The following is a 14,333-nucleotide window of genomic DNA, read 5'->3' on the forward strand; positions in this document are numbered from 1 at the left end:
TTGGGGGGCTGGTGCACTACAAATAACGAATGCAATCAAAGACATAAATATTATTTCCAAGCATACTGTCCCCACGAGTATGACACATGGTATGATTTCTGCTAATAATCCTACATTTAATCCCCCCCCCCCCCCCCCCCCAAAGGAATGTCGGTTGGGCGTGTGAGCTAATGTTAAAATAAAAGTTCCTGTGCAGTCTGTCAATAAATATCATATTCATCATATTAAGCTATTTCCGCAAATTAAAATGGACTATTCTTCACCCCAGTGAAATGCGGCCTGGCAACTTCTCCCGGTGCTCTCAATCCGGGCCATTGGTATGCGTAATATAGGCTATACTCTCAAAATATTATAACTTTAATTTCAACTTTATTCTCAAATATTACAATTGTAAAATCTGAAAATCTTAGTTTATTTATTTTTTTTTTACGTAGCATTAAAACGCTGTCATAGTGTTTGGTGCTGACTTTAATACAAAAAAAATAAATAAATACTGTCTTAGGGAGGTTGTGTAGTTGTGCAACAAAAGAGCAAAACTGTGTGCAGTTTTTATCTGTATATTTGCAGCTGATGCAACCATTTTACAGTCGGTGGCCACCGATATAACTGCTGCCCTGGGTATGTGCTACTGGGTTTATGTGTGCGAGATATACTGAGTGATTGAAACATGAACCATCTGTCCCGCGTGGAGCTGGCGTGAGCAGGAACCCAGCAGTGTGTGACAAGTGTTTTTCAGCAGGTTGTGTGTGCAGGCCTCAGCAAACTGCAGGAGCACATACTAACAGCAATTCATCACCTTGCCTCTGTCAGTTTTGGCCCTGATGCTGCAACTTATGTTAGATATACTAGTTCCAGATATTGTAGAACCCAGCTCATCTGGAAAACATCCAGCAAGCTTCATTTTAGCTCAGCTTACATGCAGTCATAGCTTTATGTAGCCATTCTGGTATTGGTTGGTTTTCTACTGAGAATTGTATTGAGAGTCTTATAAATATTTATGTGAATGGAAACCTATAGTCTTTATTTGCTATTTGTCTTTTGTCCAGACATAAATTTATATTTTCCCATTCATTTTCATTGTTTTATAACATCATGCATGGTTTTGTAGAAATACAGTTTTATAAAATCAAGAATAATAGGTACAACAAAAGATTGTGTGTGTGTTTGTGGGTATTGTTATACTTATTTTTCATTCAAATAACCCTATATAAACAATTCATGTCCTTATATAAATTTAGATATACACTACCAGTCAAAAGTTTTTGAACACTAAGATTTTTATTGTTTTTTAAAGAAGTTTCTTTTGCTCACCGAGCCTGCATTCATTTGATCCAAAGTACAGCAAAAACAGTACAATTTTGAAATATTTTTACTATTTAAAATAACTGTTTTCTATTTAAATATATTTTCAAATTTAATTTATTCCTGTGATTTCAAAGCTGAATTTTTAGCATCATTACTCCAGTCACATGATTCTTCAGAAATCAGTCTAATATTCTGATTTGCTGCTCAAAAACATTTATTTTCATTATTGTTATGTTAAAAACAGCTGAGTAGATTTTTTGTCAGGTTTCTTTGATGACTTTATCTGAAATATAAATCTTTTGTAAGATTATAAATGTATTTATCATCACTTTTGATCATTTAAAGCAAAAAAATAATTGTACTGACTCCAAACTTTTGAATGGTATAGTGTGTAATGTTACAAAAAATTTTATTTCAGATGAATGCTGATCTTTTGAGCTTTCTATTCATCAAAAATCCTGAAGAAAATGTACTGAGCTTTTAAATATTAATAATAATATTAATAATGATAAAATCTGCAGCAAATCAGCATATTAGAATGATTTCTGAAAGATCATGTAACATTGACACTGAAGACTGGAGTAATGGCAAGAATAGTAATCATATGCAAGTGATGTTTTGCAAATGTGCAATTTGTATCAAATATACAGCGATTGAGGGTTGTGGTTGTGTGGTAGAGAATCAGGCACAGCAGAGAGCAACAATCCAATTACATCCCAGCAGACAGGCCCGAATCATTCTGGTGCACGCTACCTTGTTATTGAGATGATCTATGTCCTGTTTATCTCCTCCAAGATCAAATAACCTCATTTGCTAATGGGAAGCCTTTGGAGGTTTTGCATTTTCCTCTGGCTATTAGGAAGTACACATTTTAGCCACATCCTGGTGTTTAGGGTATTTTTAGAGGTTGATAAAAGTCAGCAGCATTCTTTTTTCCTAATCAAATCATATAGTTTTCCCGAAATCATTACTGGCATTATGTCATACAGACATTTGAAGCATAATTTCTTTGAAGAAATAAATGTGTGGTTTCTCATGCTCACAAGATTTGTTTTTTTTTATTGCTTCTCTTCTCAGCTTCCCCACAGTTCCTGAAGAAACCAGCGAGCATATATGCTCATGAAGCCACGGACATCATCTTCGAGTGCGAGGTCATCGGCTCACCCGCTCCCACCATCAAATGGGTGAAGAACGGAGATGCCGTCATTCCCAGCGACTATTTCAAGATCATTGTAAGTTGACAGCTTGCCCTACATGAGTGAGAAAATGCTGTTGACATTCCACAACATTTTAACAGTGACTGCAGATAAATACAGTATTTTCTAGACAACAGTGATGTTCTTATGTGCCTCTTTGCAGAAGGAGCAGAACTTGCAGGTCTTAGGGCTGGTCAAGTCAGACGAAGGTTTCTATCAGTGTTTAGCTGAGAACGATGCTGGCAATGTGCAGTCGAGTGCTCAGCTCATCATATTGGATCAAGGTATGTTTAAGAATTACTATTTTCCTAAAATCTTAACAGCATATTTGCTTACATTCAACTTTTTGGAAATGTTTTCCCTTTGTAAACCCTGCTGGAAAATCCAGCTTAAAGGTTGTATCAGCGATTTCTAGCCTGAAACATAAAGTGTCAAATTCAGCTGACCTTTCATCACGATCCGCTCGCTGCCTGCCCCATAAATTGTCTGTGAAAAAAACGCGTCTCTCTGGTCAGCCTAGGGTCCGAGATATGCCAAAAAAACAATTGGCACTACCAACCTTTCCACAGATAAACAAACAGTGTTCCGACCAATCAGCATCAGGGGTTTGGTGTTGTGGACTTTCGCTCCGCCTCCCTCACATCCCAGCACCAGTAGGAAAGTCCACAACACCAAACCCTAGGCTGACCAGAGAGACGCGGTTTTTTCACAGACAATTTATGGGGCAGGCAGCGAGCGGATCGTGAAGAAAGGTCAGCTGAAATTGACACTTTATGTTTTAGGCTAGAAATCGCTGATACAACCTTTAAAAGGTGGTAGCTGGTTTAAATTGTTTCCAGCTGCTCCAAGCTGGTAGTTTATGAGCAGTAGCTGGTCTAGATGGTCAATCAGCAGGACTACTGAAACTTTTGGTATCACCTGGTTCCTCCTGGGAGGATCTCGTATTAGTTTTAGTACACTCTTAAAGGGACAGTTCGCCCAAAAATTAAAATTTCTGTCATTAAATATTTATCCTCGTGTTGTTTCAAACCGACCGTTTATCGTTTATCTTCGGAACACAAATTAAGATATTTTTGATGAAATCCGAGAGGTTTCTGACCCTGCATAGACAGCAGCATAGGTACAACATTCAAGGCCCAGAAAGGTAGTAAGGACAAAATAGTCCATGTGACATCATAGATTTGAATACTTTCTATGCATAAAATTAAGGTTGAACCGAGGATGTCACATGGACTATTTTATCAATGTCCTTACTACCTGTCTGGGCCTTGAATGTGGTACATATGTTGCTATCTATGCAGGGTCAGAAACCTCTTGGATAAATATCTTAATTTGTGTTCTAAGGATGACTACAGGTTTTACGGGTTTGGAACGACAGAATTTGCATTTATGTTAACTATCCCTTTGAATATCCTTTAAATCTCATTACAAAGTGTTCATAACATCTCATTATAGTCTTGTAATACTTCTTTTACAACTATATCACAGCTATTTTAGTATTTCATTAAACAGCCTTAATCATCTGTGAGAAACTGCAGGATTTATCCATGTAGATGATCTTTTTTTAATTCAAATCTGATTGAAGGTATAGTAGTGTTGGTGTAAGTCAGGTGCACGATGCCATCTGCTGCAGCTTCCTCTCTGGCAGTGCCACCTGTTTGGTGTATGTGTGTGCGCTCATGGGCATGTGTGAGCCAGGACTAGAGTTTAATGTTAAATGGTTGGTTGAAATGATGTTCTGGGTGGTTGCTGGGCCTGGGATATTACTTACTGATCAGTGGTGCATCTCCCAAACAGCCATGTAACCTGCTGCTTGACCTCCCTAGTATTGATGCATCGTTGTAGAAACTAACTAGCTAATCATGACTGTTAACCAAACACGGTCGCCTCCCTGTCGTGTGCACCTCATTGGTTTCACAATATAGGATGGTCGTTAATGTCATAACTTCTACTAATTTATCGAATCGAGTTCTCGGAGATGCCGCTGTAGCTAACATGGCAGCTAATGACCACTTCACTATTTTTTGTTCCTTGTTGTTTTGCTTTATTGTTGTTTTGAGGTTCCCTCTTACATTCTACTCCAGGGTTCGCTGACGCATTTCCATACCATGCACACTCTTTAACAATGGCAATAATTTAGGACAACCTAAACTTATATAGATTGAAATGTGTATACAGTTGAAGTCAAAAGTTTACATACACCAAATGTTTGTTATTTAACCAAAATAAGAGGGATCATACAAAATGCGTGTTATTTTTTTTATTTTGTACCGACTTGAATAAGATATTTCACATAAAAGGCATTTACATATAGTCCACAAGAGAAAATAATAGTAGAATTTATAAAAATGACCCCATTCAAAAGTTTACATCCCCTTGAGTCTTAATACTGTGTTGTTACCTGAATGATTCACAGCTGTGTTTTTTTGTTTAGTGATAGCTGTTCATGAGTCCCTTGTTTGTCCTGAACAGTTAAACTGTCCGCTGTTCTTCAGAAAAATCCTTCAGGTCCAACAAATTCTTTGGTTTTCCAACATTTTTGTGTATTTCAGCCCTTTCCAACAATGACTGTATGATTTTGAGATTCATCTTTTGACAACTGAGGGACTCATGTGCAACTATAACAGAAGCTTCAAACGCTCACTGATGCTACAGATGAAAAAAACGATGCATTAAGAGCCAGGGGTGTAAACTTTTGCATGGAATGAGGATGTGTACATTTAGTTTTATTTTGCCTAAATATCATATTTTTTATTTAGTACTGCCCTTCAGAAGCTACAGAAGATACTTACATGTTCATCAGAAGACAAAATACCTTGATTTTCAAATTCAACGTTTTCGCCCCCATGGCTCTTGATGAATCGTTTTTTTCTTCTGGTGCATCAGTGAGCATTTGAACTGTCTTTAATAGTTGCATATGAATCCCTCAGTTGTCCTCAGTGTGAAAAGATGCATCTCAAAACCATCTTTGAGATGGGACTCATATGCAGCTATTACAGAATGTTCAAATGCCTACTGATGCTCCAGAAGGAAAATAAATGCATTAAAGTGCTAAATAAAAAATAACATGCATTTTGTATGATCCCTCTTATTTTGTTCAAATAATTAACATTTTGCAAAATTTGCAAGGTGTATGGAAACTTTTGACTTCAACTGTATATTTAAACGAAATTGAAGATAGTATGCATGCTAGCTTGCTTATTGTGTCCACATGTCTTACTAACAGAACATATGTTTCTAACCACAGTTTGAAAGCTGTAGTTTCAACCACGCAAGTTTGCAATGTTCGTTTGAACTTTGGTTTCGGGAAAAACTGAATCATTGAACTATTTCGCCATATGTGATGCTTTTGGGAAATGCACCCATAAGAGCCAACCCCCAAAGTCTCAATGATGTTCTGCTCTCTAGGCTTGCCAGGCAAAACACATATTCCTGTACATTTATGACTGTGAAGAACAAGAAAACCAAAGCTAAGAATATAGGGCTTAGTGATGATTACATTTAGCAAGCAGCTCAAAAATATAAATGTGCTATATACGAGCAGTACTGAATGAGCAAATGAGTTGTCAGATTGTCACTGTGTTTCTGTGATATTTGTATCATTCTGAGACGAAGCCAGAGTCTCTCTGAATTCTCTTTTGGGCTTTGCTGTACTCTTTGCTCCTCTCATATGAAATGGCTTTAAACACTTTATTTTGGCAGGCTTCTCGGCTTGTTCTAGTAAAAGCTGCTAGACAGGTCTGATTGGAGGCTTTTTGAAGCCTCGGTTCTCACTGCCATCTGGACAAGCACATGGTGAATGGAGAAACACGCTTTGCCTATCTTCACTTATTGTTAGAGCTGATTGCTGAGTTTATTAAGTTACAGACTGGGAGTTTGTGAAGCGTGCTCATTATATTTTTTCTGTAAGGGAATATATTCTCCCACTCTCATTAGTGCAATGCAGCATTGTGTTTTCCCCATAGTCAAAATGCTTTAGATTTGACATGCTCTGATTTTCCTAAGCAAAACTGTAATTGCAGAGATTTTTATGCAGATTTTCTCATGATTTTTAAATTCTCATGATTTTTAAAGTTAAATGGCAGAAAAGAGCAGCCACCGATAACACTAAAGCAGTTGAATAACAATACCCTAGCAACCACCCACAACACCCTATCAAATACGGTGGTGATTTTTGCACAAACAAGCAAAACATAACATTTTTAACCATGGAGACTACACTGTAATCAATAGACTTATTGTTTTGAATTTTTGTAGAGCAGCAAAGCAGCAAAAAAAATAATAAAAAATTAGGTCACGACTAGCATTAAAAAAGCGTTAGTCATATAACTGGTATGAGATCAGGACGTGACCTGACAATTTGATGCTGTCTCACTCTTTGAGCTTGTTTATTTTCCCCAGATTAATTTTAATTCCATATTTGCATTTGAATGCTTGTTTTTCTGGCTGGCAGTGACTTACTATTATTAAGGATTCATGGCAACTGGGAAAAAAAACATTTATCTTTTTTCCTCAATTTTTCATTCCCAGGCTCTTTTATCGCTCACTTCCAAAAACCTTGTATGGCAGAAACACCCCACAAAACCCATTTCCCAGCATCTGTTTCTAGACAGAGCTGCATTTTTCTGCTGGTTAATCTGCAGGTTGTCTTTGCTGCAGCCACTCCAGCAGTAAAAAGGGTGATAGAGCGGAGGAATGCTGTACAAGAGCTTGAACACAGTTGGGGGGGATGGTTGCTTTACTATAATGGTGGTCGTAGTACACATATAGTGAAGTACACCCAAAATTCTGTCATGAATTACTCACCCTCATGTCGTTCCAAACCTGTAAGATCTTCGTTCATCTTTGGAACACAAATTAAGATATTTTGGATGAAATCTGAGAGCTTTCTGACCCTGCATAGATAGCAACGCAAATACCAGATCCAAGGGCCATAAAGGTAGTAAGGACATTAATAAAACAGAACATGTGACTTCAGTGGTATTTAAAAAAATAAAGGTGCTTTAAAAGGTTCTTCACAGCGATGCCATAGAAGAACCATTTTTGGTTCCACAAAGAACCTTTCAGTCAGCGGTTCTTTAAAGAACCATCTCTTTCTTACCTTTTTTGAATCTCAAGAACCATTTTTTGCCACAAAGAACCTTTTGTGAAACAGATGTTAGAGGTTCTTTATGGAACCATTTAGACAAAAAAGGTTCTTCTATGGCATCGTGAAGCACCTTTATTTTTAAGAGTGTATGAAGCTACAAGAATACTTTTTGTGAGTAAAGCAAACAAAAATACCAACTTTATTCAACAATTTCTTTTCTTCCATGTTAGTCGATGCATCGTGGCACTACATGAAATATAGTAAAAAATGATATTATGCTTTGGAATGAAGTGAATAATAGTAAAAAATACTTTGTTACTGTCCACCACTGGCTACAGTTGTTACTGTGGGCTTCAGTCCCAGGTATGTTTGTAAAAAAAACTGATAGATGAGGCTTTGATGTGTGTCTGAGTGCAATGGCAGACAGGGTGATTGATCTGAGAGCATACAATGCTGATTTGGGCTATATTTGTGTTTATATCTTGGTTGTAGAGCCTGTGGAGCCATAAAACATAAATAGTATGTCTCCGCTGAGGCCTCTCACTGTGTTCATATGACACTTTAACTAGGCCTGTGTGCCAGACACGGCTAACAGCAGAGCAAATATGCTTCACTTATTTATGGCCACAGAAAGAGCCCTCAAGCTGCTTTCCAACATCTCTGCTTTGTTTACAAGATTCATCACTCACTGGCTGGAATATTGATGTGATTTAGTTGACATTATAAAGCCTGTAGCTGTAACTAAACTCAAAGGAATTATTCTGTTGGAGAATCAAGAAATTTAATTTCACCAAAATAAAGAAATAAACTCTTTAGATGTGCCAAAAAACATTTTCAGAATGCAAAATGCTAGATTAGTGCTTCAAGCTTATTACAGAGTGTACGTTTCGTCAACTTCAGACATAAAAATTTGTTATAGATCACACTGATTTGGATTTGTTGGCCATGCCTTCATCATTTATTTTTTGCTTTTTTTTATGTCTTATTATGTACAGACTTTCAAGTATGTTCAGTGTTCGAATGCACATTGAAGACTGACACGGAAAAGAAGAAATTGTTGAATAAAGTTGTTGTTTTTGTTTTTTTGCACACAAAAAGTATTCTCATAGCTATATAAAATTAGTTGAATCACTGATGTCACATGGACATTTTTTAACGATGTCCTTACTATCTTTCTGGGCCATGAATGTGGTAGTTGCATTGCTGTCTATGCAGGGCCATCAAAAATATCTTAATTTATGTTTTGAAGATGAACGAAGGTCTTATGGGTGAGTAATTAATGACAGAATTTCATTTTTGGGTGAACTATTCCTTTAAGATTAAATAGTGTATAAGACATGATGTGTTAAGAAAATGAAGGAAAATAAAGTTAAATGTCAGCTGTGAGTATAATATTTTTGGTTCTGCAGTGAGCTGAATGTGCACTTTTTTAAGTGTTTAAGACACTAAATTGCATCAACAAGTAGCATAACATCCAAAGACATCAATCATAAAAAAAAAACAATTTTAAATCAGCATGTCTTCCATGCATGCTGTCTGACCTGACCTGTTTTGCTGGGAGCCTCCACAGCCCTGAGGCTACAGCCACAGTTCAGCTTCAGTCTGCCGCTCCTAGGATGCCATTTTAATAGGGTGTGAGTTCTGTTATTCCAGCTCACCGTCTCATCTTAGAGAGCTCAGCGGTTGTTCTCAATTATATTGCTGACTGCACGACAACTTCTTGGTCAGAAGATTCAGAATTACGATTTGGTTTAAACCAGTCGCCTCAGTGACTCCATTTATCCTGTTGACGACAGACTCAAGCAGTTGGACTGTGTCAGAAAGTGAACACACGTCTGTTTACTGTATCCAATGTGAAAAAGGTAGCAGCAGTAATTGTAATTTCGACACAACATTCGCATTCAGCGTGTCAGCCGTTAAGCAACTGAAAAGATGACTATTCGTCAGTGCCTTGCTCTGGAGGCAGAGTTTATGCAAATTTCTGTGCCCAGTTGCACCTCAGATTCAAACTATGAATTCAGATTATTCAGATTAAGCTATGAAACTTGCTGGATGTTTTAATGTTACACTCTAAAAAAAGCTAGGTTAAAAACAACCCAACTTGGGTTATTACCCAGCGCTGGGTAAATATTGGACAGAACACATGCTGGGTTATTTTGACCTAGCTGGTTGGGTTAAATGTTTTTACACAACATGCTGGATTGTTTTATTTAAGTCGACTATTGTTCAGAAATTATTATATTGGTGGCTTTAAATGGGCTGGAAATTGAAAAGACTTTTGACCGAAATATGATTCTCGTGCTGGTGAAGCTAGTGATGGGCTGCTGTTCGCCAGGGCAACTACAAACCTCAGACCGCCGCCTCGCATTTCACTCGTAGCTAAAAGATGCCATGACTGACTCCAAAACCTGGCCATAAACAAACAGTACTAAAATTACAGAACATATTTCAACATCAAATTTAAATAAATTCAGTATTATAACAAATAAAATCAGTTTACTGTATGTTACGCAAGACAAAAGGCGTTTCCATCATGCAAAATGACTGCTGCTGATATCTCATCCTTGTATGTTGCGTTGCGTAAAATATTATCATTTACAGCACAGTAAAGACTTTATAAATGAAATGAAATTTATATAAACCTTTATTTTGCTGAAGAAGCGCAAAAAGCCTGCGCAATGACTGTAACTCAGCAGCTGGGTTGTTTCGTCGGAGATAGGCTCAACTGGGTAGAAAAATGGTACACTTTAGAATAGGAAACGCATATTTACTATTAACTACGACTTGTCCCTTGATAAATTCTTAATTTGCTGCTTATTAATAGTAAGGTACAGTCGTGGCCAAAAGTTTTGAGAATTACATAAATACTGGAAATTGGAAAAGTTGCTGCTTAAGTTTTTATAATAGCAATTTGCATATACTCCAGAATGTTATGAAGAGTGATCAGATGAATTGCATAGTCCTTCTTTGCCATGAAAATTAACTTAATCCCGAAAAAAAACTTTCCACTAAATTTCATTGCTGTCATTAAAGGACCTGCTGAGATCATTTCAGTAATCGTCTTGTTAACTCAGGTGAGAATGTTGACGAGCACAAGGCTGGAGATCATTATGTCAGGCTGATTGGGTTAGAATGGCAGACTTGACATGTTAAAAGGAGGGTGATGCTTGAAATCATTGTTCTTCCATTGTTAACCATGGTGACCTGCAAAGAAACGCGTGCAGCCATCATTGCGTTGCATAAAAATGGCTTTACAGACAAGGATATTGTGGCTACTAAGATTGCACCTAAATCAACAATTTATAGGATCATCAAGAACTTCAAGGAAAGAGGTTCAATTCTTGTTAAGAAGGCTTCAGGGCGTCCAAGAAAGTCCAGCAAGAGCCAGGATCGTCTCCTAAAGAGGATTCAGCTGCGGGATCGGAGTGCCACCAGTGCAGAGCTTGCTCAGGAATGGCAGCAGGCAGGTGTGAGCGCATCTGCACGCACAGTGAGGCCAAGACTTTTGGAAGATGGCCTGGTGTCAAGAAGGGCAGCAAAGAAGCCACTTCTCTCCAAAAAAAAAAACATCAGGGACAGATTGATCTTCTGCAAAAAAGTATGGCGAATGGACTGCTGAGGACTGGGGCAAAGTCATATTCTCCGATGAAACCTCTTTCCGATTGTTTGGGGCATCTGGAAAAAGGCTTGTCCGGAGAAGAAAAGGTGAGCGCTACCATCAGTCCTGTGTCATGCCAACAGTAAAGCATCCTGAGACCATTCATGTGTGGGGTTGCTTCTCATCCAAGGGAGTGGGCTCACTCACAATTTTGCCCAAAAACACAGCCATGAATAAAGAGTGGTACCAAAACACCCTCCAACAGCAACTTCTTCCAAAAGAAGGGCCAACACTGCAAATACTGACTCTTTGCATAAATGTCATGTAATTGTCGATAAAAGCCTTTGAAACGTATGAAGTACTTGTAATTATATTTCAGTACATCACAGAAACAACTGAAACAAAGATCTAAAAGCAGTTTAGCAGCAAACTCTGTGAAAACTAATATTTGTGTCATTCTCAAAAATTTTGGCCACGACTGTAGTTGTTAAGTTTAGGTATTGGGTAGGATTTGGGATGTAGAATAAGGTCATGTAGAAAAAGGCATTAATATGTACTTAATTAAAACGAATAAATGGCTAACATTCTAGTAATATGCATGCTAATAAGCAGCTAGTTAAGAAACTGTAAAATATTACAGTTGCATTAAAAATGACCCAGCAGCTTAGTTACAGAAAAGCTCAAAAGCACCTGAGTAAAAAATATTAAAAATAACCCAATAAACTGACCCAACAAGCTGAACCCAGCATTTGGGTTTAAAAAAATAACCCAGCATTTTTTAGAGAGAACAAAGACAAATTTGATTTGTCATGACCCCTTTAAATACGTAACAAATTTTGAATTTGTGAATTCCCATCTTGAACTCCACTGTGATTTGTTGTGATATAATAATGTCATGCTTAATGTTAGCTTGTGTACAAATACCCCGAGCCAAAGCTTCTCAAAGGAGCACAGTGATATTTTTGGTATTGGGGACTGAGCATGACAAATGGGAGTAAAGTGCATGTCAGAAAATAAATTATTTAGCTGACGGACTTGAGCACAAGGACCGGAGCTCTTTGATGAAGCAGGCGGAGGTTTAGCAGGTGCAGGAGGGAATGGGGGCTCTGCCTGCTGACCCAGAGGGCTGGTGTAGTTGGGCAGAGAGGGTTTGGTATAGACATACAGTAATGACATGCCAGATGGGCGTCTGCCTTCCCAGCAAACACAGAGGAAGTCCCCTGCCAGCATCACGCTGCGACCCATAATCCTGTGCTTTCGTGCTGGGCGGTACGTCCCGCCGAGGTGCCCGTGCCTCCCCCTAGATCTGCCCTGCTGCTCCGGCTTTCATCTCTCAGACTATGGAAGCAAGGCGTCTCAGGAGATGGTGTGCTGCTCTCCATCACGTGAGAGACCTGTTTAATCTCAACAGGGGTGATGATGGCCTTTAATCCATCATCCTCTCGTATTCATGATGTTTACTTTGAAGAGATAGACTGCTGTCACCGCTGCAATGGTGCCCGCTTCAGATCCAATGCAAAATTGCTGCAGGCCAGCCATATCTCCAATGAAAACTGACAAAGACTAGCATGTACTTGGCTTCTTGAATATCATAGCAACTCTGCTTATTAAAAAATGCTTCTTTGTGCTTCCTTTGCTTGCTTTGTCTTTATTTGCTACAACAAAACAATAAGTTATATAGTCAAGCCAGAAGATATCATAAAATATCTCATGAATCTTTAATTTTACATACTAAACATACTGTAACTTTAAAGAAGTTCACTTCCAGAACAAAAATTTACAGATAATTTACTCACCCCCTTGTCATCCAAGATGTTTATGCTTTTCTTTCTTCAGTCGTAAAGAGATTATGTTTTTTGAGGAAAACATTGCAAGATTTCTCTCCATATAATGGACTTCTATGGTGCCCCAAAGTTTGAACTTCCAAAATGCAGTTTAAATGCGGCTTCAAATGGCTCTAAACGATCCCAGCCGAGAAAGAAGGTCTTAACTAGCGAAACGAGCAGTTATTTTCTAAAACAAATTACAATTTATATACTTTTTAACCTCAAATGCTCGTCTTGTCTAGCTCTGCCTGTACTCTGTGTATTAGGGTATGTCGAAAAAAACAGATTTTCTCCTTCAACTTCAAAATCATCCTACATCGCTGTTTTACCTTTTTTTGTAAAGGTCGTTTGATCTTCTTTGCACGTTCACTTTGTAAACAATAGGTCGGTACTTCTGCAGTGATGTAGGATGATTTTGAAGTTGGAGAAGAAAATGAGATGGGAGTTTTTCGACATACCCTAACTGTCTTGAACCGGAATACAGAGTACAGGCAGAGATAGAAAAGACAAGCATTTGAGGTTAAAAAGTATATAAATTGTCAATTTTTTTGGAAAATAACTGATCATTTTGTAGATAAGACTATTTTTCCTTGGCTGGTATCGTTTGGAGCCCTTTGAAGCTGCATTTAAACTGCATTTTGGAAGTTCAAACTCGTGGGCACCATAGAAGTCCATTATATGGACTTTTTCCTCAAAAAACAATTTCTTTAAATTGTCATTTGTTTTTTTGGAAAATAGCCAATAGTTTCTCTAGATAGGACCCTTCTTCCTCAGCTGGGATCATTTAGAGCACTTCAAAGCTGCAATTAAGCTGCATTTTGGAGGTTCAAACTCGTGGGCACCATAGAAGTCCACTATATGGAGAGAAATCCTGAAATGTTTTCCTCAAAAAACATAATTTCTTTACAACTGAAGAAAGAAAGACATGAACATCTTGGATGACAAGGGGGTGAGTAAATTTTCTGTAAAAAAAATTTCTGGAAGTGAACTTCTTTAACTCAAAACATTCTGCCCGCTCCATTTAGCAATTTCAAGCTGATAAATGGCTCAGAAATCACTTCTGTTTTGATGTCAAAGCTACAAATACATTAACGCATGACGGCTGTGCATAATGGTCGAAAAGAGTGTCTGATAATTTCAGCGTGACCCAAATAGTTTATGCAGCAAATTGCAGTGGAAATTGCATTGTAATCCTGACACATTGTAATGCAAAATTATGCAAATAGCCCTCTTTTCTTTTTATTCTCTCAACTTTTTTGTTCTATTCAAAACGTTCTTTTCTTTATGTGACTGAAGTTAACAGCGTACCTAACTGTATA

At 37.8% G+C, this 14,333-nt stretch overlaps 1 protein-coding gene across 1 annotated transcript in view; it reads left to right on the forward strand.

Moving 5' to 3' along the window:
- LOC141331513 (neogenin-like) overlaps positions 1-14,333 on the forward strand; it is a 73,010-nt gene that overhangs the window by 9,505 nt on the left and 49,172 nt on the right. The window contains exons 4-5 of the mRNA XM_073836572.1: positions 2,383-2,537; positions 2,665-2,785. Coding sequence (XP_073692673.1) covers positions 2,383-2,537; positions 2,665-2,785 — 276 coding nt within the window. The remainder of the gene's footprint in view (positions 1-2,382; positions 2,538-2,664; positions 2,786-14,333) is intronic.

This window comes from Garra rufa, chromosome 3 (genome assembly GCF_049309525.1).
Source record: "Garra rufa chromosome 3, GarRuf1.0, whole genome shotgun sequence".
Taxonomy (NCBI): Eukaryota; Metazoa; Chordata; class Actinopteri; order Cypriniformes; family Cyprinidae; genus Garra; species Garra rufa.